Source organism: Portunus trituberculatus, chromosome 24, assembly GCF_017591435.1.
Source record: "Portunus trituberculatus isolate SZX2019 chromosome 24, ASM1759143v1, whole genome shotgun sequence".
Lineage (NCBI taxonomy): Eukaryota > Metazoa > Arthropoda > Malacostraca > Decapoda > Portunidae > Portunus > Portunus trituberculatus.
The window spans coordinates 13,869,032-13,893,494 of record NC_059278.1 but is presented as its reverse complement, the minus strand read 5'-3'; the positions used below and the strand labels follow the sequence as shown (position 1 = coordinate 13,893,494).

The 24,463-nt window shown below is 43.2% G+C and overlaps 1 protein-coding gene across 2 annotated transcripts in view; it reads left to right on the top strand.

The window, feature by feature from the left end:
• Window positions 1–737: 737 nt before the first annotated feature.
• LOC123508000 (adenosine deaminase 2-like) overlaps window positions 738–24,463 on the top strand; it is a 28,484-nt gene continuing 4,758 nt past the window's right edge. The window contains exons 1-10 of one of the 2 annotated variants that reach the window (XM_045261348.1): window positions 738–809; window positions 14,715–14,881; window positions 16,149–16,331; window positions 17,489–17,606; window positions 18,545–18,675; window positions 18,821–18,990; window positions 20,860–20,993; window positions 21,431–21,621; window positions 21,901–22,058; window positions 22,348–22,550. In XM_045261348.1, coding sequence (XP_045117283.1) covers window positions 14,737–14,881; window positions 16,149–16,331; window positions 17,489–17,606; window positions 18,545–18,675; window positions 18,821–18,990; window positions 20,860–20,993; window positions 21,431–21,621; window positions 21,901–22,058; window positions 22,348–22,550 — 1,433 coding nt within the window. In that variant the 5' untranslated portion in view covers window positions 738–809; window positions 14,715–14,736. Of the gene's footprint in view, window positions 810–14,567; window positions 14,882–16,148; window positions 16,332–17,488; window positions 17,607–18,544; window positions 18,676–18,820; window positions 18,991–20,859; window positions 20,994–21,430; window positions 21,622–21,900; window positions 22,059–22,347; window positions 22,551–24,463 lie in introns of those variants that run through there. The other variant, XM_045261347.1, reaches the window with a different exon arrangement.

Sequence of the window (24,463 nt, the reverse complement as noted above, 5' to 3'; positions counted from 1 at the left end):
AAGTCTGATAATGAGATTGTCTATTGCCAACCAAACCGTTCTGCATAGACGTCTTCAGCGTCATATAGAAACCTTATGATGTTAGCTCATGGACAGTGGCCATCCTGACAGCGGGAAACCCCAGGGGGTTCATAAGAAGATTTCAGGGTACTTAGATGGCTGATCTAATAAAATCCTTTGCAGTGCCATTGCATATTGAGTTCCATGTTCCATGTGATAATACTGTGGGTACTGGTAGATGGTCTTATAACTCAAGGGGTTCTTAACGATAAAAAGGTTGAGAACCCCTGTTGTAGAGAATGCGAAGAGGAGAGGTTTGCCTGCTAATGAGACCTTGCAACACCTGTGATGAGGCAGATAACATATTCCTTTCTCGATCTGACGTCAATTAAGCATCAAATCACGTATGGAGTGAACTCTAAACTCAGCCATAGAGTCGGAAAGTAATAAACAAGTGCAGCAGAGTACAATTTCAGTCAAGTTCTGTATATAATCCTCTTTTTGCAACCCCGTTTAAACTGTTCCGAATCTAAGGTAGTCACCATTCATTCCAGCGCTTTTCTGCGCAGTTTCTTGAGTTAGCAGTAATTAAACAGAATCTTATTATTATTTGTTTATACGCTTATTTATTTATATACTTATACTTTATATACTCATTTATTTTTATACCTCTCTATCTATTTGTTTATTTATTCATCCTTTTTGCAGGCCATGACCAGCTTTGTTTGCACATACAAGAGACCGTCTGTTTGAATTGCAGGTGTCTTATTCTGAACCGATTGTGTTTCTCATCACGACTATTTTCAAAGGTCAGAGTGAAAAAAGAAAAGGATTATTCTATCTTTTCTCATATCACCGCGGTATATGCAAGACTGCCCTAGTAGGTAAGTGTGCTGGTGTGGGTGGTTATAGGGGAACTTTAGACTAGAATTAATGGAAAATCACTTTGTATTCATCTAGTAATTATGAAAATATTTACTAGTACTCAAGTTTCTATGTAAATCAGTCAATGAAACTTGCGGACACGGATGTAGGATCAAAACTTATCCTGGATTTGAAAGCGGATGTGGGGATTTATTATATTCATATACCATTTTTGACATGAACCAGCCGAATACGGTGTGAATGATAATATGACTGACTGAGGGGCATTAATTCATGACAGATTATATATATCTGTCATTTCCGGGTACGATTCATTCAATCAACCGGAGGGGAACGGGAACACACACACACACACACACACACACACACACACACACACACACACACACACACACACACACACACACACACACACACATTCAATCAACCGGAGGGGAACACACACACACACACACACACACACACACACACACACACACACACACACACACACATTCAATCAACACACACACACACACACACACACACACACACACACACACACACACACACACACACACACACACACACACATCATTCAAGGACACACACACACACACACACACACACACACACACACACACACACACACACACACACACACGGTAGATCAGTGGTTAGAGCGCTGGCTTCACAAGCCAGAGGACCGGGGTTCGATTCCCCGGCCGGGTGGAGATATTTGGGTGTGTCTCCTTTCACATGTAGCCCCTGTTCACCTAGCAGTGAGTAGGTACGGGATGTAAATCGAGGAGTTGTGACCTTGTTGTCCCGGTGTGTGGTGTGTGCCTGGTCTCAGGCCTATCCGAAGATCGGAAATAATGAGCTCTAAGCTCGTTCCGTAGGGTAACGTCTGGCTGTCTCGTCAGAGACTGCAGCAGATCATACAGTGAAACACACACACACACACAGAGAGAGAGAGAGAGAGAGAGAGAGAGAGAGAGAGAGAACATTTAAACATTTGAACATTTATTAATAACTAACAGTTACAACTGGGAGATACATACATATATACATAGTGTGAGTGTAGTTGGCCTTATTAAAAGCAGAGCTTTTCAGGCAAAAAGGTAAGAAATGACAGATGCAGTGTGGCAAATGGCAACAAGGATACAACATGTACATACAGTTCAGTCTCATTGATAGTTAATATGATTTATAAAAATAATTGTATAAACACATGGTTACAAAACAAATATAATAAATAAATATGCAGTTATAACAGATACAGATATAATAAGTAATAATGATTATAAATAATACAGATAGTATAATAAATAACAATAATGAATAATACATATATAATAATATAGGAATATCAAATTTTCTGCAATATGTAAAGTAGAAACAATAACATTAGCATACTGATGATTTCAATACAAAGTAGTGCATTAGATAATATTTCAAATTAGTAGGTGGCTAAGATCTGGTTTTAAATTTTTTTTTAATGTGGTGAGAGGGCGTGCATTCTGAATTAGGAGAGGCACAGAGTTCCACACACGAGGCCCTAGATAAGAAACTGTGTGCTGAAATTTTGTAAGTCGATGAGGAGGAATAATGAACTTATCACGATTGCGGGTGTTGTGGTCATGAGATGGAAGGAGGGTCTGTATTTTGTCCTTATTTGGATACATGTAAGTAGCGACAACTAATTTAGTAATGTCATCTAGTTTTCATACTTTTGTTTCCTTAAAAAGTGGATTTGTATGTTCTAAGAAATTACTATTTGTTATTAGTCTTACTATTTTCTTGAGTTGCAATTTAAGAGGAATCAAATAAGTTGGGTAGTTTGTGCACGATATTGGATTACAATAAGTTAGCATTGGATATACTGTGTGTGGGCATAATAAATGGTCTTAAGTACTTCTTGTGGCATGTAGTCTTTTACTTGATAAAGTAGAGCAACGCGTCTTGATGCTTTTAAGATGAGGTTATTTATGTGATGCTTAAAAGTTAATGAATCGTCATAGGTAACACCAAGAAATTTTATTTTATCAGTTCTTAAAATTATTTTATCATTTATACATAACTGGGGAAGATTTAAGGTTTGTTTTACTGTAAATAGCATGAAGTAAGTTTTTGTTGTATTGATAGTGAGTCTGTTGCTTAGACACCATACAGAAAGTTTTTTTTAGTTCATTATTAGCATTATGTATAAATTGATCTGGGTTTGGGCCTGACAAGTAAATATTCGTGTCGTCTGCAATTAATATTGTTTTAGATTCAGGAAAAAATATTTGAAAAGTCGATAATGTAGATTACAAACAATAAGGGACCTAAGACACTACCTTGTGAACACCAAGTGTGGGTGTTGTTGTGGAAGACTTTTCATTATCTAAAATGATATATTGTTTTCTGTTTGCTAAGTAATCTTTGAACCATAAAAGAATATGCCCACGAATTCCATACTGATGCATTTTGTTCAAGAAAATTTTATGGTTTACAGTGACAAATGCTCTAGCGAAATCAATGAAGGTTGATAAATAGATAAATAGATAGACAGATAGATAGATAGACAGATAGACAGGTAGATATATATATATATATATATATATAGATAGATAGAGAGAGAGAGAGAGAGAGAGAGAGAGAGAGAGAGAGAGAGAGAGAGAGAGAGAGAGAGAGAGAGAGAGAGAGAGAGAGAGAGAGAGAGAGAGAGAGAGAGAGAGAGAGAGAGAGAGAGAGAGAGAGAGAGAGAGAGAGAGAGAGAGAGAGAGAGAGAGAGAGAGAGAGAGAGACAGAGAGACAGAGAGACAGACAGACAGACAGACAGACAGACAGACAGACAGACAGACAGACAGACAGACAGACAGACAGACAGACAGACAGACAGACAGACAGACAGAGAGAGAGAGAGAGAGAGAGAGAGAGAGAGAGAGAGAGAGAGAGAGAGAGAGAGAGAGACTAATAAGATGATAATAACGTTTTTTCACTCCGATCTCTTTACAATTACTGATGTCTTTTTTCTTTGCAATGTTTTCAAGATACTGGTAATAATTCAATAAGAAAATTCTGCACAGTTAGTGACAAAGCGCATCCGTGAGAACCAGACTAATAATTCCCTGTGGCTTTTTAGAACAATACTTATGAAAATCCAAAAGTGTTTCAAAATACGAGCCCATTGTCTTTAATTTATCGCGTCATAAACCGCCGAGGTATATTGTTGTGTTGCGGGGTGTTAAGTGGTAAATTTGTGTTGCTTCTATAGGCAAGACACTTTACTGGCTCGTATTCTCAAACATTTCTGTGCTCCATCTAGCTCCTCTGTTTTAAAAGGCTTTATTCAAATTCACACGAGTTTTTAAGGCATTTTTTACGGTTCAAGAGGCAGATTGAAAATACATCTACATTATTAACTGGAGAAACACTCTTAAAAACCCCGCTAATCTTCTCGGTGGCCTTGGAAAATAGTCGTGGTGAGAGAGTAAACCGTTTCTGAAAACTGATCTCTAATTTCGGATGATCCTTTTCTTCCTTCCATTTAGCAACTGACAACTAAGAGAGTGGTTTTTATTTTATTTATTTTATTTATTTATACATTTTTTTTTAATCTCTAGACCATTAACCGACTTACAATTAAGAGGACTTTCTCTCTCTCTCTCTCTCTCTCTCTCTCTCTCTCTCTCTCTCTCTCTCTCTCTCTCTCTCTCTCTCTCTCTCTCTCTCTCTCTCTCTCTCTATTTTTATTTTTTATCTCAAGACTCAGTGTCGTTATATTACAAGAAAAGATAACAAAACATATTTCAACCATTCATTACTGTATAGAGAAATCATCAATCGAATATCCTGTTCTTTCTTTTTTTCCGGTTTGTTTTGCCTTGGAGTGATTCAGTAACAACCTGACAAACTCTTTTTCTGCGCCTTACAGAAAAGCTCAACAGTAACGCTATTTTATTCTGTTCTGTGTATTTAACTTTCCCACGATATTACATTAGGAGGTGAGTCAGTCTCTCTCTCTCTCTCTCTCTCTCTCTCTCTCTCTCTCTCATGTGTATTGGATGCTTTGTTAACAGGAGTGCGAGGGAAAAAATGAAGGAAAAGAGCAAATGAGATGAGAAACGTCGGCACTCGGAAGGAAAGGAAAAATCGAGAGAGAGAGAGAGAGAGAGAGAGAGAGAGAGAGAGAGAGAGACGAGGGGGGAGTGTCAAGTAGCCCAATGAGGAATGCGTAAAAAATGTAACAGGAATTTGCTAAAGTGTAAATATTATTGTGAAGGCAGGAATGCATCAAGGAGAGTGTGTTGAGAGTGTATTGGGTGCACATGCTTCTTGTAGTGTCGCAAGGTGGAGTATAGCAAGGAATACAGCATAAGCGTCTGTTGCATTTCTAACCCCTTTAGAGAGAGAGAGAGAGAGAGAGAGAGAGAGAGAGAGAGAGAGAGAGAGAGAGAGAGAGAGAGAGCAACAAACAACCCCTCCATCCCATCTGTTGCATTTCTAACCCCTTCATTACTGGAACGCATTTTTACCATGAGTTTTGGGTATTAGAGGATATTTTTTTACATTAGGAAAGGTTTATGGAGATCAGAAGATTAATGGCCAGAGTCTTCACTATTTTAATCCCCACATAAGTTTCTGAAGCCGTACCAAATCACCAAATAGTAATCAGAATAGATAAGGAAACGCGGTACTGAAGAGGTTGAGTATATCGGGAACATGTGTGTGTGTTGGGGGAAGGAAGTGGGAGATATATATTATTTTATTAGTGTATTGAAGGAGCGGAGGAAGGAAGGAATCTATCACGTTATAAGTGTTTGTTGTCTCAGAAGAATGAGGACGGAGATCAGGTTTCCTTTTTTTTATGTAAGAGAGGAAAACTGGCCAAGGGCAACATAAACGAAAACAAAGAAGCCCCACTGAGATGCCAGTCCCTGAACAGACTCGAAAGAGTTAGCCAAAAGAATGGGATAAATGTCTTGAAACCTGCACTTAGAACGATGTGGCCTCGTTTACAACACTAACACGAGGAGCAGAGGAAAGATGATGAAACTAACTTAGAATTCCGAGATCTTTAAGGCTACTAACAACCTGAACATGACGACCACAGCATATTTTGAAACACATCAGCGCCGTACCTGCACTTTTGAGTGTTTTTATGGTTCCAGTGACAGATCAACAAGCTTTTTACATTACTAACTGATGAATGCTTCAGTACTGGAACGCACTTTTATCATGAATCTTTGGTGTGATTAGACGATTTTATTGAGAATAAAAACGATCTATGGAGGTTAGAAGATAAAGGGCCATTCTAATCCTCATATAAGTTTCTGAAGCTGTATGAAATCACCAAAAATAACCAGAATGAATATGAAAATGTGTCCTGGTACTGAAGGGGTTAAGAATCAAGTTAATCATCCACGGTCTTTCAAAATAGCTATAATTAAATTTCTAAGCAGCTTTTTTTTCATGGCTCTATTGACGGATTAACGGAAAAATACTCTTGAGAACCCAGGTTTTCAAAGTTGTCGTGTTGAAGCTGCACTGTCTTAAGGATGTTTTTGCGGTTCTAGTGATAAAATAACACAATTTCTACATTATAAGCAGGAGAAACACTCTTGAAAACCTGACTAATAATCCCTATTGCCTTTTGAAATACAGTCATCGGTGTTTTCACGACTAGCAACATACTGTAACAAAATATCTACATTAAAAACAGAAAAAAAAAACCTCTCTGGAAAACTCGCCTAATCACCTCTGTGGCATTTGGAAAGAATCGTGGAGGGAGAGCAAACAGTTCATAGACTTAGGAGTGTCACAAGCACCAGTCACGCCTGTCACTGAGCATCATATTAATTGAAGCCGTCATATAAGCCAGTCATATGAGCAGCAGTCACTCGAGTCCATCACAAGCACCAGGCACTTGAGTTACCATGAAGGCCAAGGGAAAGTCACCAAGAGGAGCGGCGGTGGTGAGGGACGGAGAGCTACAGACGAGGTGATGGAAATGATAGCTTAATGAGAGAGAGAGAGAGAGAGAGAGAGAGAGAGAGAGAGAGAGAGAGAGAGAGAGAGAGAGAGAGAGAGAGAACAAGAGAAAAAAAAGGAAAAGAGCAAATGAGATGAGAGAGGTCGGAAGGAAAGAGAGAGAGAGAGAGAGAGAGAGAGAGAGAGAGAGAGAGAGAGAGAGAGAGAGAGAGAGAGAAAACAACAAAGAACACCTCCATCGCAGCACCACACCCCCAAAACAAGACTTAAGCACTCATCCCTCATCTCAGCTCCTCTCTCGTGGCCCTCAACACCCCACCTGCAGTTCTCCTCAGGCGGCCCTTGTTCGCCTCAGTACTCTCTTTTTGTTCCCCTCTCCCTGCTGAATGCCCTGGACGAGGAGGACGAACAGGAGGAGGAATAAGAGAGGAGGAGGAGGAGGAGGAGAAGGAGGAGGAGGAGGAGGAGGAGGAGGAGGAGGAGGATTGAAGGATAAGGGAAGAGAATCGTAACAGGAGAAGGATGTTTGAGTTGAGAATGACTAAGTGGGTTGGTGAAGTACAGACAGAGAGAGAGAGAGAGAGAGAGAGAGAGAGAGAGAGTATTGCTGGTTGATGGGAAAGGCAAAAGATTGAGGGATTGGAGGAGGAGGAGGAGGAGGAGGAGGAAAGTAAGTAAAAGGAAGATGGAAAGAGGAAAATGTAAGAGAATATGCAGTGTAGCTGGGGACGATACTTGTTGTTATTGTAGTTTTTGTTATTGTTGTTGTTGTGTGGTGGTGGTGGTGGTGGTGGTGGTGGTGGTGGTGATGGTGATGATGGTGGTGGTGGTTTTGGTGGTAGTGGTGATGGTTGTGGTGGTGATCATATTTACGAATGGCATTAGCACAAACTCTCTCTCTCTCTCTCTCTCTCTCTCTCTCTCTCTCTCTCTCTCTCTCTCTCTCTCGCCCTTGACATTTTATTCCGTTTCTTATCGTTATTATTACTGTCATTGTTATCAGCATTGCCATAATTAATTCCTTGGTCGGTGTTTTGTTCATTGCGTTCTTCCTCTTGCGCGTCGCCTCCTACTTTCCTTTCCTGTGTTGTGTAACTCATTCAAATTTGTCATCGCCTGTCTTTTGTCTCGGGACATAATGACTTCTTTCATACCACTGAGAGAGAGAGAGAGAGAGAGAGAGAGAGAGAGAGAGAGAGAGAGAGAGAGATATGTAACACTTGCTCCTACTATTACTGCCACTACCACCACCACCACCATCACTACTACTATTACTAACAAAAGCAATAATGAAACGAAAGGGGAAAAAAAAGGAAGATATATTAGGCTAGAGGTTGAGAGAGTAGTAGTAGTAGTAGTAGTAGTAGTAGTAGTAGTAGTAGTAGTAGTAGTAGTAGTAGTAGTAGTAGTAGTAGTAGTAGTAGTAGTAGTAGTAGTAGTAGTAGTAGTAGTAGTAGTAGTAGTAGTAGTAGTAGTAGTAGTAGTAGTAGTAGTAGTAGTAGTAGTAGCAGTAGTAGTAGTAGTAGTAGTAGTAGTAGTAGTAGTAGTAGTAGCAGCAGCAGTGGCAGCAGCAGCAGTAGTAGTAGTAGTAGTAGTAGTAGTAGTAGTAGTAGTAGTAGTAGTAGTAGTACAGAGAATGAGTAGTAGTAGTAGCAGTAGTAGTAGTACAGAGAATGAAAATAAAACGGAGAAAAGATAAAGAAAAGCCGGAGAGAGAGAGAGAGAGAGAGAGAGAGAGAGAGAGAGAGAGAGAGAGAAAGAAAGAGCGAGAGATGTATTCCTTCTTAATATTTCAGTCTCCTTGCGCTCTGGGGACATGGGAACCACCTCTCTCTCTCTCTCTCTCTCTCTCTCTCTCTCTCTCTCTCTCTCTCTCTTCTGACTAAATGCTAACTGTACCTGACACTCACCAAGACGGAGGAGAGGAGAGGAAGGCGCGGGAGGCAAAAATGAGGAGAGAGGAGGGTAGAGATGTGGAAAAAAGAAAAAGGGAAGAGGTAAAAAGGACGGGAGAAGAAACGAGTAGTAGTAGTAGTAGTAGTAGTAGTAGTAGTAGTAGTAGTAGTAAATAGTTAGCGAAATAAAGGAATGAGAGGGTGGAAAAGAAGAATGAAAAAAAAAAAAATTAAGAATGTTGAATTAGAGAAAGACAAAAGCAGAAAAGAAACATGAAAGGGGACTAAACAAGAAAAAAAAAAAAAAAAGAATGAAAGAGGAAAAGAAAGGGAGGACAGTATAAAGAGAAAGAAAGAAAATATACAGAACCTGATGTGAGAAAGAAAGAAAAAAGAAAGAAAGAAAGAAAGAAAGAAAGGAAGAATGGGAAAGAGGAGGGGTAGCAACATGAGCAACAGGAGATGGAAGGAGACGAGACAAAGAAAAATGAATTACCACACAGGTCTAAAATTTCAGTGTGTGGTTTTAGATGTCTGAGAATGAGCAGTGTTGATTGTTTAAGTATCAGACGGCGGAGAGAGAGAGAGAGAGAGAGAGAGAGAGAGAGAGAGAGAGAGAGAGAGAGAGAGAGAGAGAGAGAGAGAGAGAGAGAGAGAGAGAGAGAGAGAGAGAGAGAGAGAGAGAGAGAGAGAGTGTGTGTGTCAGTACGATAAGTAAATTCTCCATAACAAATTACTTGATCTGAATTCATAACAACAATGCTAATTTCTAGATGCACAATATGCCATGACAGATGAGACTGATGAGGAACTGATAATGAAATACTGCACAGTTTTAAAAAGCCCGCAATAAAATCATACGAGTCATCCATATTTTATCACAGGTTTTCTCAAGAGGATAACATTTTCTTTAACCTGAGCTGCTTAGTCTCTCTCTCTCTCTCTCTCTCTCTCTCTCAGTAAGATTATCTCCAAGAAATCCCAGAGAAATACCACCATATGTATGATTTAATGTGTATATTTGATGTGTGTATTGCACTTTTAGCTTGAAGTGTGTGTGTGTGTGTGTGTGTGTGTGTGTGTGTGTGTGTGTGTGTGTGTGTGTGTGTGTGTGTGTAATTCACCTCGGTCGTCTGCTGGTCATCCAGCCAGCCTTTTCCCATTACGGAGTGAGCTCAGAGCTCATAGACCGATCTTCGGGTAGGACTGAGACCACAACACACTCCACACACCGGGAAAGCGAGGCCACAACCCCTCGAGTTACATCCCGTACCTTATTTACTGCTAGGTGAACAGGGGCCACACATTAAGAGGCTTGCCCATTTGCCTCGCCGCGCCGGGACTCGAACCTGGCCCTCTCGATTGTGAGTCGAGCGTGCTAACCACTACACTACGCGGTGTGTGTGTGTGTGTGTGTGTGTTTGATCTGCTGCAGTCTCTGACGAGACAGCCAGACGTTACCCTACAGAACGAGCTCAAAGCTCATTATTTCCGATCTTCGGATAGGCCTGAGACCAGGCACACACCACATACCGGGACAACAAGGTCACAACTCCTCGATTTACATCCCGTACCTACTCACTGCTAGGTGAACAGGGGCTACACGTGAAAGGAGACACACCCAAATATCTCCACCCGGCCGGGGAATCGAACCCCGGTCCTCTGGCTTGTGAAGCCAGTGCTCTAACCTGAGCTACTGAGCTACCGTGTGTGTGTGTGTGTGTGTGTGTGTGTGTGTGTGTGTGTGAATTTAAGGAGATAAAACAGGAAATAGAAATAAAAAAAAAATAAGAAATTAAGAGAAGCAGCAGAAATCCTTAAGGCCTGCACGTGGCAACCAACGCCTATCTTTATTTACTTATCTTCATTTAAGAGGGGAAAACTGGCCAAGGGCAACAAAAACGATAAAACAAAAAGACCCATTGTCAAAAAGGCTCTCTGTAAAAAAAAGAGACAACTTATCTACTTATTTCCACTTATCTCATCTGTCTATTATCGTCTATTACTTGTCTATTATCTTCAGGCTCTCTATTGACTCACCACTATAGACAACATTACTGAGCTTACTCCATTAATTTATCCGAGAACCAACTAATTTCTTCCTATCTCTTATCTAACTGTCCTCATTTCTTGCATATTCCTCATTACTGACCCTGCTGATCTAACTTACGACAGTCGCCCTTGCTGGGATAAATTGGCCCATATTCTGAAACACTTCCGCCCCGCAACCTTCACTATTTTCAAAGGGCTCTAGTTGAGGTGACACGGGTTTTTAAGGGCGTTTCTGTTATTTTAGTGACATGCTAACAAGTTTTTCTGCATTATCAACAGGAAAAATACCCTTTAGGACTCACTAATTGTCTGTGTAGTCTTTGAAAATGGTGAGACAGGGAAGCGTTTCCGAAAATGGCCCAATAGTGTTTTGAGATTCACATAAAACTGTTACGGATCATTGGTATTCATTTGTGGATTTTTTCTTCTTTGTCTTTCAGTTCAAATTCCTGTTTGGTAAGCTGGTTAGTTTTTTTTTTTTTTTCGTTTTCCGCGTTCATGGAAATGTGAAAGAGAGAGAGAGAGAGAGAGAGAGAGAGAGAGAGAGAGAGAGAGAGAGAGAGAGAGAGGGGGGGGGGAGGAAAGAGTGATTGGCTGGTTGCTAAGCTGTTACCATGGTAGTCTCTCTCTCTCTCTCTCTCTCTCTGATGCGCGGATGCGTGTGTGTGTGTGTGTGTGTGTGTGTTTCACTGTTTGATCTGCTGCAGTCTCTGACGAGACAGCCGGACGTTACCCTACGGAACGAGCTCAGAGCTCATTATTTCCGATCTTCGGATAGGCCTGAGACCAGGCACACACCACACACCGGGACAACAAGGTCACAACTCCTCGATTTACATCCCGTACCTACTCACTGCTAGGTGAACAGGGGCTACACGTGAAAGGAGACACACCCAAATATCTCCACCCAGCTGGGGAATCGAACCCCGGTCCTCTGGCTTGTGAAGCCAGCGCTCTAACCACTGAGCTACCGGGCCGTGTGTGTGTGTGTGTGTGTGTGTGTGTGTGTGTGTGTGTGTGTGTGTGAATTTCTATTTTGCATTCATTGTCCGTAGTCATCTTACGTTTACATCACCACCAGCCCCATCATCACCACCACCATCACCATCATCATCACCATAATCATTTCACACGCTTCCATAATTAATTTCACTTATTTCATCCACACTCCGTCTCCTCTTCCTCTTCCTCCTCCTCCTCCTCCTCCTCCTCCTCCTCCTCCTCCTCCTCCTCCTCCTCCTTCTCTTCTCCCCTTCCTCTTCCTCTATCATCACCACTACCACCACCACTATCTTCCCTCTTAACGCAGGTATATTATGACCCCCTTTTCTCTCTCTCTCTCTCTCTCTCTCTCTCTCTCTCTCTCTCTCTCTCTCTCTCTCTCTGTCTGTCTGTCTGTCTGTCTGTCTGTCTGTCTGTCTGTCTGTCTGTCTGTCTGTCTGTCTGTCTGTCTGTCTGTCTGTCTGTCTGTCTGTCTCTCTCTCTCTCTCTCTCTCTCTCTCTCTCTCTCTCTCTCTCTCTCTTCCTTTCATTACTTCCTGCTTTTCCTTTTTCCTGTCACTTGTTGAAACCACACCCAGTATACTTTTCCCTCACGCTAATTAGGAGGAGGCAGGAAAGGACAGGTAAGTGATTGGGACTGCACAGGTAAATGGTTATTATACACATTACTTACTTAATTGTTTGTTACCACCGTATCTTTGCCTGGCTTACCTGCTTATTGGGTTCGAATGGAAATTGTGTGTGTGTGTGTGTGTGTGTGTGTGTGTGTGTGTGTGTGTGTGTGTGTGAGTCACTTCTGAGATGAGTCAAGGAGGAGGAGGAGGAGGAGGAGGAGGAGGAGGAGGAGGAGGAGGAGGAGGAGGAGGTGGTGGCGGTAGTGGTGGAAAGGAGAAAAAAGAAGAGGTAAATGAAAAAGAGGTAGAATGAATGGGAGGACGAGGAAGAAATTAATGTGCTTTCAGAGAGAGAGAGAGAGAGAGAGAGAGAGAGAGAGAGAGAATATCAAGGCACAACTAACTCCTCACCTCTTCCCGCTCTGAAATCAAAGCACAACACGATCAAACAAGCTCAGGACTCCCACGCCAGGCCGGGATGGGTAAGGCTGCGCGTGTCCTGACTAAACCACCGCCAGAGCCCAACTGAGGGGAAGTGGTGGAAGGCCGCTGAGGGGAGGCGATGGAGGAGGAGGAAGAGGAGGAGGAGGAGGAGTCAGGTGGAGGATGCTGAGGAGAGGAGGAAGAGAAGAGAAGGAAGGTTGTGGTTCCTGGTAGTGGATGAAAAATTTGTGTTTAACAGAGATACAATGTAATTAGATAAGATAATGAGAAGAGGAGTGTGGGAATGTTGTGAAATGAGAGAATGAAGGGGAATGAGTGTGTGTGTGTGTGTGTGTGTGTGTGTGTGTGTGTGTGTGTGTGTGTGTGTGTGTGTGTGTGTGTGTGTGTGTGTGTGTGTGTGTGTGTGTGTGGGGACAAGGACAGTGATGAAATGATTATTAAAGATGCACTGGTGATATGAAAAAATAGGTAGCCATATTAACCAGAGAGAGAGAGAGAGAGAGAGAGAGAGAGAGAGATCGTACACCCGGCACCCACGCCCTCCTCCTCTTCCGTATCGATCACGCCGGGCCGCACACTTCCCTCAAGGTCCTCTCCTCCTTGATTACTCAACATTAAAAAAATAATTTCCTTGATACGGGAAAGCAAAAGAGCATCGTGACACGCAAGGGAAGCAGGCGCGTGTCCCTGTTAAGGTGTTAATATCCTTCTGGTCGTTTTATTAAGGGATTGAAGTTTTTTTTTTTTTTCATTACTCTTTACGGCTTCTTCTCTTATTTACGTCTTCAAGGATGTTTCAGTGATTTTAGTAGCAGCTAAGATTTTAATGAGGTACTCGATCGTATAATTAAGGAATTCAATGCCTTTTTTTACTTTAACTTTACTGTTTCGTCTATTCTTTGCATGTTGCGGAATGTTTGTATGGTTTCAGTACAATATGACCAGTCTGGTGTTTTGATTATTCTTATTTCATATTTAATTTTTCGTTTTTTCTCTTTTCGTCTTCATGATCCCAGTGTTCGTTGTATGAGCCCTGCTGGAAATTACTGCTACCGGAAAGGGTTTAATTAAAAAGATGACACTGCTGGATTCTTCGTCCTCCACTCTCCTCCTCACTCCCCACGACCCCTCTCCTCCCTCCTGCTCTCCCACCAATGTCGGGCTTATGAAGTAAATTAAGGAGAAAATAGAAATACCTTTTCCTTGCAATTCTTCCACTGCACACTATTGGTTTGTTACTCGTCAAGACGAAGATCAGTGTTTGTTAAAAGTGACACTTTTTGTGACTTGGAAAAAGAAAAAAGAAAAGAAAAGGAACGAGTCATTTCGTCAGCCTTCCTTCTTTTTAAACTCAGTCGATACGTTCGATCAAGAATGATGCTTGCAGAATATCCCTTCGGAACATCATCAGTATCATCATTAGCATCATCATCATCATCATCATCATCACCATCACTACCATCACCATCACCATCATCATCAAAAGCAGCAAATCAGATTGCAGTAACCGTCACCCACGCTGCATGACATTAAAATTCACTCTGAACACCGCGAACCTTCGCCAGTCCAGCAGCAATGCGGCGTGCTGAGCAGCGTGGTCATCAGCAGGTCACCAGCGTGTCAACAGGTGATGGTGGCCGGGCTACAGCAGGGAACGGTCTTAGTGTTGGTGGGAGGGTGGGGGATGAGTTGATTAAAAGATGCGATACCACCAACATTAGTACTGTGAGCGATTACCAAATCAGACGTATTGCGTCCCGCGCAAGTCAACACGCTCCCTTACTCCCTTACTCCCTTACTCTATAGTGAAGCTGTCCACGGCACTTGATAAGTGAAGGGTTGTGGTGCGTCCGCGTCATTACAGTGAAGGCGCGTAGCAGTGCATAATGGGCCTGACGTGGGGAGTGTGCTGCCTGCTGGTGCTGGTGGCGGCGGCGGGGGCGCGTCCTCCCGCAGGCCACACCTTCAACACCTCGGACTACCTGCAGCAGCGCCGCGCCATACTGGCCCAGGAGCAGACTGACATCTTGGGTGAGCACCTTCGCGGCTTGGCATTAGCACTGACTAAGGACAACAAAGCTAAGTAATGGTGCTTCATGGTGCGGACTTAAAGGACCTTGCCTGAGCGGCTGAGGTTCTCATTGTATGTTAAAAAAAAGTCACTTTTAAAGCTTGATTTGATAGGGAAGGCTAGGTTGTGTTGGTTTTGTTGTAAATATTTCATTTATTGATCTATATATTGCTAAGTGTTATTTCCACGAGTTTTTTTTCAACTTATGTAACAATGTATATCAGTATTCACTGCTTAACTGTCGGGAATAGCAAGCATAAGTAAATAACAACAACATAACAGTTTCATCAAGTTTTTACAATACATCTTGATTTCACAGTCACTGCTGAGTCTGATGATGTTCAATAAAATGGCTATCCCCTGTATGATGTGAGTTGTGGCGCATAATTCGTACATATTTGCACGCTGGAACTCGAGCTGTAGTGACGGAGCGATACTTGCAGGAATTGAAAAATGCAAAGTACAGCAAAACATTTGTCTGACGAAAAAATAGCATCAAACAAATCAGATGCGCCGTCGAAGGTTACCGACCGCGAGATGTTTTCGAGAATGAAATTGCAAACTTTTCTATGCTTTTGACACCAAAAGATGCTCCTGGCCAAATCATCGTTGTAGCTTCCAGGGGCCAGGAGTAGCAGTGGGTTGAAGAGATGTGCAGTAATAAAATTAAAACCCTCCCACTGAGAGAGAGAGAGAGAGAGAGAGAGAGAGAGAGAGAGAGAGAGAGAGAGAGAGAGAGAGAGAGAGAGAGAGAGAGAGAGAGAAGCATTCTGAGGTGCTAGACCTGAAGGAAAACTCAAACAGATTAATCAAAATTTGAGGATAAGTGTGTTGTGTGCGAGGTACAATCGTGGTCACCAGACCAGACACCACTAGCGTCCTTACTCACCTCCACTACTCTGTGTGTTCCTTCAGCCTTAGTACTCTCCTCAACTGACACGCTTTTCATAAGACAGAATTCACACTGCAGTAAATATTTGCATTTCTTATTACACCACTTTTCTCAATCTCTCGCCATCTGTGTCTTATTTGCGAGGCTGCCACATCTGCACACACCATAATGATACCAGTCGTGATAAGGATAAGCATCAATCAATCAGTCAGTCAGTGAGTCAGCCAGTCAGTCAGTCAGTGAGTCAGCCAGTCAGTCAGTCAATTAACCAGTCAGTCAGCCAATAAATCAGTAAGTCAGTCAGTCAGTCATTCAGTGAGTCATTCAACCTGCAGGACAAAACCAGGTACTGTCAGCGGAGGAGGAGCAGGTCAACAAAATACTAATGGCTGCCAAGGACGCCGAGATGGAGGACGGCTTCGAGACATTGGACTTCTTGCCCTCCAAGAACTTCATGACCGTCATTCAGCAGATGGAGGAGTCACAGGTGTTCAAGCTCATCAAGCAGATGCCAAAAGGTGCATGTTCATGTATGTGTGTGTGTGTGTGTGTGTGTGTGTGTGTATATATTGTATTGTGCTGTGTGTGTATTTCACTGTTTGATCTGCTGCAGTCTCTGACGAGACAGCTAGACGTTACCCTACGGAACGAGCTCAGGGCTCATTATTTTCGATCTTCGGATAGGCCTGAGACCAGGCACACACCACACACCGGGACAACAAGGTCACAACTCCTTTATTTACATCCCGTACCTACTCACTGGTAGGTGAACAGGGGCTACACGTGAAAGGAGACACACCCAAATATCTCCACCCGGCCGGGGAATCGAACCCCAGTCCTCTGGCTTGTGAAGCCAGCGCTCTAACCACTGAGCTACCGGGCGTGTGTGTGTGTGTGTGTCAACACCACGGTCGTCTGCTGGCACATTACGGAGCGAGCTCAGAGCTCATTGACCGATCTTAGGGTAGACTGAGAACACAACACACACTCCACACACCAAGGCCACAACCCCTCGAGTTACATCCCGTATCTATTTACTGCAAGGTGAACAGGGGCTACACTTTAAGAGGCTTGCCCATTTGCCTCGCCGCTTCCCAGGATTCGAACCCAGGCCCTTTCGATTGTGAATCGAGCGTGCTAATCACTACACTGCGCGCGCGCGCGCGTGTGTATGTGTAATTCACCTCGGTCACCTGGTGATCACCCAGCCAGTCTTCCCCATTACGGAGCGAGCTCAGAGCTCATAGATCGATCTTCGGGTAGGACTGAGACCACAACACACTCCACCCACCGGGAAAGCGAGGCCACAACCCCTCGAGTTACATCCCGTACCTATTTACTGCTAGGTGAACACACCCCACACATTAAGAGGCTTGCCCATTTGCCTCGCCGCTTTCCGGGACTCGAACCTGGCCCTCTCGATTGTGAGTCGAATGTGCTAACCACTACACTACGCGGTGTGAGTGTGTGTATAAGAGAGAGAGAGAGAGAGAGAGAGAGAGAGAGAGAGAGAGAGAGAGAGAGAGAGAGAGAGAGAGAGAGAATAAAAACTATATACTGTAGTCAAGCCCTAATATTACTTTTCCTGTACTTTTTATAGTTTATTCATTCATTTATTTATTCATCCACCTATCAATTCATCTATGCATCTATCAATCTATTCTCCAACGCACAGGCGCGGCGCTTCACCTGCACCACTCAGCCATGGCGTCATCGTGGTGGGTGGTGCAGGAGCTGACCTACTGGCCACACCTCTACATGTGCTACGACACTGACGATCACCTCTTCTTCAGGTAACGCACGCCACGCACACCTCGCCAAGAAGTTAGGACAGGTCACACAGTTTTTTTAATGTAACGGGAAAACTGTTCTAGGGTAGTGAAAGCTATTAAATAAAAAGGCTCACTGAGATGCCAGTCCCCGAGAAAGGTTCATGGGAGTTAGCTAAAAAAATGGGGTAAATGTCTTGAAACCTTCCTTTTAAATGAATTCAGATCATAGGGAGATGGAAATACAGAAGCAGGCAGGGAGTTCCAATTAGTTCGTTTCCCTAAGTCAGCGTGTGGCAAAGGATATAGGAGAAGAGAGATAGGAGATAGTAGCCTATATGCAAGTACAGTCAGAAGTCTTTCTTTTTCTTATTAAGGAGAGAGAGGGAGAGAGAAAAAAAAAGGCCCACTTAGGTACCGGTCTCCATTTAACCTGCCAGAGCACTTTTCCCCTCAATCTTAAGGCTTGTGACCTGCTGACACTCCCTTTTCAGAAAATGTCAACTGAAAAATTACCAGGGAAACTAAAGGTGAAGGTGAATTACGCGATATTGCAGAAATGACTGCACTAAGAATAAATGTGTGTGTGTGTGTGTGTGTGTGTGTGTGTGTGTGTGTGTGTGTGTGTGTGTGTGTGTGTGTGTGTGTGTGTGTGTGTGTGTGTGTGTGTGTGTGCGGTATAAGAGTAGGTGTGTGGAGATGATGATATGTGGGTGTGTGAGTGTTTGCCGATGCGTGGATGTAGGAGGGAGGGGCGGTGTGTGGTATGAAAGTGTGTTTGTGTGTCGCTGGGTGTTTGTAAGACAAGTTCTTCGAGGAGCCAGACGTTACCTAAAAGATTAAGAGAAAACACAAAGAGTAAAGATTAAGAGAACACACAAAGTACTGTGTACAAATGAAGAACTTTTGGGATCGACTGTACTAAGAACCAAATAATGTGTGCATGTGTGTCTGGCCAACAGGTTCTTCGAGAAGCCTGACACAACCTGCGCCTGGGAATTGGTGAGCACCGTGCGATCTAATTACGTGGATCCCAGCGAGTTCGACGCAATGCTCTTCAGTAGACTGACTCTTCTCACTGAAAACCCTGACGGTGAGCCACGGGTGATATCCAGAGAGGAAGCAAACAAAACAACTCGTGTACTGAGTCTCTAGGGATGAATGTTGCTTGCTGATTGAAGTTTAGGGCAAAGACTTACTTCACTACGATACATTTCATCAATGTCATTTCATTCCAGAGAAGTACCCGGACATCAACACGGTGTGGTCTATCTTCCAGGGTTACTTCGCCACCATAAGTAACCTGATTATGTACCGCCCAGCCTGGGAGACCTACCTCTACCACGCACTGGGGGAGTTTGCCGACGACAACGTGATGTATATAGAGTTCCGCGGCTCCCTCCCCCCCGTGAGTCACTTTCTGATCACCTTTCTTTTCTTCTTAGTCATTTCATTTTCATATCTTTGGTGGCATTTCTTCACCTTCCTGCCTCCTCCCCTCTTTGTAATATCGTTGGCACTCTTCCTTTTTAGTTAAGTTTTATCTATTTATTTTTCCTTTTACTTTGTTTGCTCATTTATATAGATATATTTTTTTCAACCGTTTAGTTTTTTTTTTTTTTTATGTCAATTAGTTTTTATCTTTCTATGGCTTGCTGCGGCGCCATTTCGACCCTGGCTGTTGTGGCGCCTAAATTTTCTCAGTCACTCACTCACTCTTCGTCTGCCTCGCCTTCCTCGCCACCCATCCCACCTAAGGCTCTGGAAACTCAACTGCTTTATCACCTACGAACACAACCAACTGTCTCGGCTTTATTGACTACAGGAGAATATCTGATTTCATGATATGAGTAACTGAATGAAATAAATCAAACAAGTATTTCACAGGAGGGAGAGAGAGAGAGAGAGAGAGAGAGAGAGAGAGAGAGAGAGAGAGAGAGAGAGAGAGAGTAATTCACTGTTTGATCTGCTGCAGTCTCTGACGAGACAGCCTGACGTTACCCTACGGAACGAGCTCAGAGCTCATTGTTTCCGATCTTCGGATAGGCCTGAGACCAGGCACACACCACACACCGGGACAACAAGGTCACAACTCCTCGATTTACATCCCGTACCTATTCACTGCTAGGTGAACAGGGGCTACACGTGAAAGGAGACACACCCAAATATCTCCACCCGGCTGGGAATCGAACCCCGGTCCTCTGGCTTGTGAAGCCAGCGCTCTAACCACTGAGCTACCGGGTGTGTGTGTGTGTGTGTGTGTGTGTGTGTGTGTGTGTATGTGTGTGTGTGTGTGTGTGTGTGTGTGTGTGTGTGTGTGTGTGTGTGTGTGTGTGTGTGTGTGTGTGTGTGTGTGTGTGAAGCTAAAACATTATCTATTTTCTCAGCTGTAGAGTAACAGATGGAAGAACCTGCTTCCTTTCCCACCCTCTCGATACAGTTCCCTACACATCCTTACCTACATGTACTCCTAACTCATAATGACGCCATGACACACGTTGTCTAATTATTTATCTATTTATTCTGAGCAGACGCACAAGTACCCAATACCTTCTTTTACTGATGGTACTGTTTTTTTTTTCATTAAAATTTTAACCATGACACTTTATTAAACCAGACAATTCTAGTTAATTATTAGATAAAGTTACATTTTTTGTTTTGTTTCTCTCTCTCTCTCTCTCTCTCTCTCTCTCTCTTTCTGTGCGTGTTTTTTCTTTCCTCTCTTTCCTCTGAAGTGACCATGATGTGTCTCAAAAATACAACAGTTGCAATACGATTAACTTTTTAATGCTTTGATTTTCTACAACTCTCCATCAGTTTAATTTTTAAGTAACCATTAATTTTTCCATACTTCGATCATACGGTTATTTTTCCTGTAACTTTCAATACAACTTACTTTCCATTTTTTTTGCTTCCTTGTTTATCAGTTGTGTGTTGGCCACACTGTGTATCTTCTCGTAACCTGATGGTGATCTCCGGCTCTGTTAGTGATTGCGATGATCCACCACGTCTTGCTGTTTTCCTCGGTGGTCACGTATTGTCTCTCATCTATCCGGTCTTTATTGGTTTTTGTAACTTTAGTACCTCCTTTCGTGTTTATCACCTTTCCTTATGATAAACATTCTTTCTACTTTCTTATTTCATTTTTCATTTCTCTGTTTTTCATTCTTGTCTCATGATCTTCCAGCTTCTTAACTGTTTCATCTTTTCCCTGTAATTCTTGGGTTACAACACACGTGTCCCTGAACGAGGGAGTAAGTCTGTTGTGATGTTACAGCTGTACGAGCTGAACGGGACGAAGCTCACGGAGGAGGAGTCAGTGGCGGTCTATCGAGACACAACCCAGCGCTTTGTGGATGACAACCAGGACCGCTTTTTCGGAGCACGTTTCATCTTCGCCCCGCCAAGAGGGTTCGTGTTTCATTGTATGATATTTTGAAATATCTCGAACTCTCATTAGGATTATTTTCAAAAGCCACAATCATATTGTGATTAGAGGAACTCTCATGAACGTCTCCCAGTGATGACGCAGAAGCCTTGTTAAACTACTACTACTACAGTATAGAGTCATGGAACAATCATGAACACATTCCACCAAACTCTGTTGAAATATTTGTTACGAAGCTTGAGAATGCTTTCTGTTATCGAGTAAACCTTTTATCAGCTTCTCACATTTCCAACAAACCATTATCTAACTAACTTATAAAAAGCTTATGATTCTCTATAGTATTGCAGCATAGGGGCGTGTACTGAAGATCACAAGGCATGGTCATGAAGGAGCAGCTTCAATGACACTAACTCAACTATAATAACCCTCTTCTTCCCTCTCCCTCTCTCGGCCTCTGCAGCGTGGACAACGCCACCGTCCACGAGTACGTTTCCCTCATGAAGCGACTCAAGAAGGCGTTCCCAGACTTCGTGGCAGGGTTTGACCTGGTGGGGCAGGAGGACAAGGGCGAGCCTCTCATCGCCTTCGTGGACGAGCTGCTGCAGCTCTCAGAGGCAGACATCAGAGTGTTCTATCACGCCGGGGAGACCAGTGAGTCAACACTGAATGCTACATTTCCTTTCCTTTTTGCACCAAGGAAATTCTATTGAAGGAAGATTTATGTATAGTTAGCTGTGTCAAACACTTTGGAATGTAAATGTAAGTGGCTTGGCCAGGAACACTCTTTGTAAGTTCACGTTTGGATGTTGGGAGCAGAAAGCTTTGCTAGAGAAGTAATGTCTACACATAGACTGAGACACTGGAGTGACATGAGACAAAGGTGAGGGGGAAGGCAGTGGTTGCGTCCAGAAATGGTTCTTATTCCCGCAGACTGGATGGGGATGGAGAGTGACGACAACCTAATTGACGCGCTGCTGCTCAACGCGTCGCGGATCGGCCACGGCTATGCCCTGGTCAAACACCCGGAGGCCAAGATGATGGCCCTAGAGAAGGACGTGCCCATTGAGGTGTCTCCCATCTCCAACCAGGTGAGGCGCCACCAATGTGTGCAACTCGCGGGGCTGAGTGAGTGGAGGAACTGACGGTGGTGTGCGGGAGGCATGAGTGATCTGCTCCAAGCTGAGGAGCAGTGTGCTGTGCTTGTGCTGATGACAATGTGTGACGCATAATACAAAGTAAATAAGCAGCACGTATAGGTTCTACTGCTAAGTCTGTCCAGATTTGTCCCTCAATGGGAATCCCAGTGTGAGGTTACATGGTGTACCATTCCAAAAGTGGATTTTCAGCCAAAATGACTGCGTGACTGTTTTGTCTCAGGTGCTCAAGTTGGTAGAGGACCTGAGGAACCACCCTGCGGTAGGCCTGGTGGCGGAGGGCTTCCCCATCGTGGTGTCTGCGGACGATCCAGGAGCGTGGGGCGCCTCAGGACTTTCTTATGATATGTACGAGGCGTTCATGGCTTTTGGGGGCGCGAAGGCTGACCTCAGGTTCCTGAAGCAGCTCGCCATCAACTCCATCTCGTATGTTTTCGCACACACACACACACACACACACACACACACACACACACACACACACACACACACACACACACACACACACACACACACACATACACACACACACACACCGCGTAGTGTAGTGGTTAGCACGCTTGATTCACAATCAAGAGAGCCGGGTTCGAGTCCCGGTAAGCGGCGAGGCAAATGGGGAAACCTCTTAATGTGTGGGGTGTGTTCACCTAGCAGTAAATAGGTACAGGATGTAACTCGAGGGGTTGTGGCCTCGCTTTCCCGGTGTGTGGTGGGTGTTGATGTGGTCTCAGTCCTACCCGAAGATCGGTCTATGAGCTTTGAGCTCGCTCCGTAATGGGGAAGACTGGCTGGGTGACCAGCAGGCGACCGAGGAGGAGGTGAATTACAAACACACACACATACATACATACACCCACACACACACACACACACACACACACACACACACACACATACACAGGAGATAGTAGAGACATCTACCGAAACGATAATTTACTCCTAGCGAGGTCTAATACCATTAGTTCAGGGGGTGCTGTGAACCTGCCTCTAAGGATAACTCTCCTTCTTCTCACAAAATTAAATGCACTTACCACACACACACACACACACACACACACACACACACACCCTTCACTTAAAATTCAAAATAAAAAAAATGGCGGCTCCAAATCCAGCCTCGGAGTCCCCTTTTGGGGAGGGGACAAGAAATGTCCCCAGGTCGAACTGCTTTTTGGTTGCGACCCCAAATATCTTGACACCTCCCTCAACTTTTTCTTCATTAACTTCTGCAACATTTGCGGTCTTGGATCTAATTTTCAATCTGTAAAACACCACCTCTCCTTTACTAAACCTCTTCTTTTCTTCACCGAAACACAGATGTCTGAGGCAACTGACAGCCTCTTCTCTGTTCTCTCCTACTTTCTCTGACCTCATCCTTGTTCCAAAGCTGGATGTTGCGTCTATGTGCGCAACGACTTAACTTGCTCTCATGCCCATGCTCTTGAATCTTCCGAATCTTCCACCATCTGGCTTAAACTCAATAGTCACTCTATAACTATATTTATTTGTGCAGTCTATCTCTCCCCTAACTCCTCTGACTATAGTAAATTCTTTAAATATATAACTTCCAAACTGGAACACATTTTATCCCTCTTTCCTTTCGCGGAGATCTCCATCCTTGGAAATTTCAATGTTCACCACCAGTGTCGTGATCTGAGCTGTTGCACAACGTTGCACAAATTCTCTAGCCACTGGTTATAAATAGTCAAAGGTTTTTTCTATCTTTAATTAACAAAAATAATATCTATACATAAGATGTTCGATACGGCGCCGGCAAATGACAGTCACAACTTCTGTCGCCTTCTCCACTGCAAATCATAACAATTTCGCTTACAACCATCCATAAGAATTACTTTAATCTCGTATATATTTTCACATTTTCACATCAGAACGGATTCTACCTCAGCGTCGTCCACTGTATCTTCGTGACGTTATTACAATATCTGAACACTGTGCTTTGGTTATCAGTAAATCTCATATGCAATAATTACATTTCCCTCTTTCAACCAGTTATCCATACATTACATTGATACAAGCAATCAACGTAACAAACCGCTAGATATATTACCATACACACATAAGTACCTCACTTCGTTCACGAAAATGACAACATAACACACCACCGAGTATAATGACAAATCTTTATATTTCCATGCAAGTAGTTTTACTTAACGAATCTCTTTCTCTTGGCAACCATACATAATAACTATGTTAACTTTGTACAAAAATACACACAAGTACGTAAATATGTTTTGTCAGAGCAACACACATGCCCAACGTACATAGCTATGCACAAGATCCTTTAGTCATAAATGAAAATGCAAGTTTAGTACGACGTC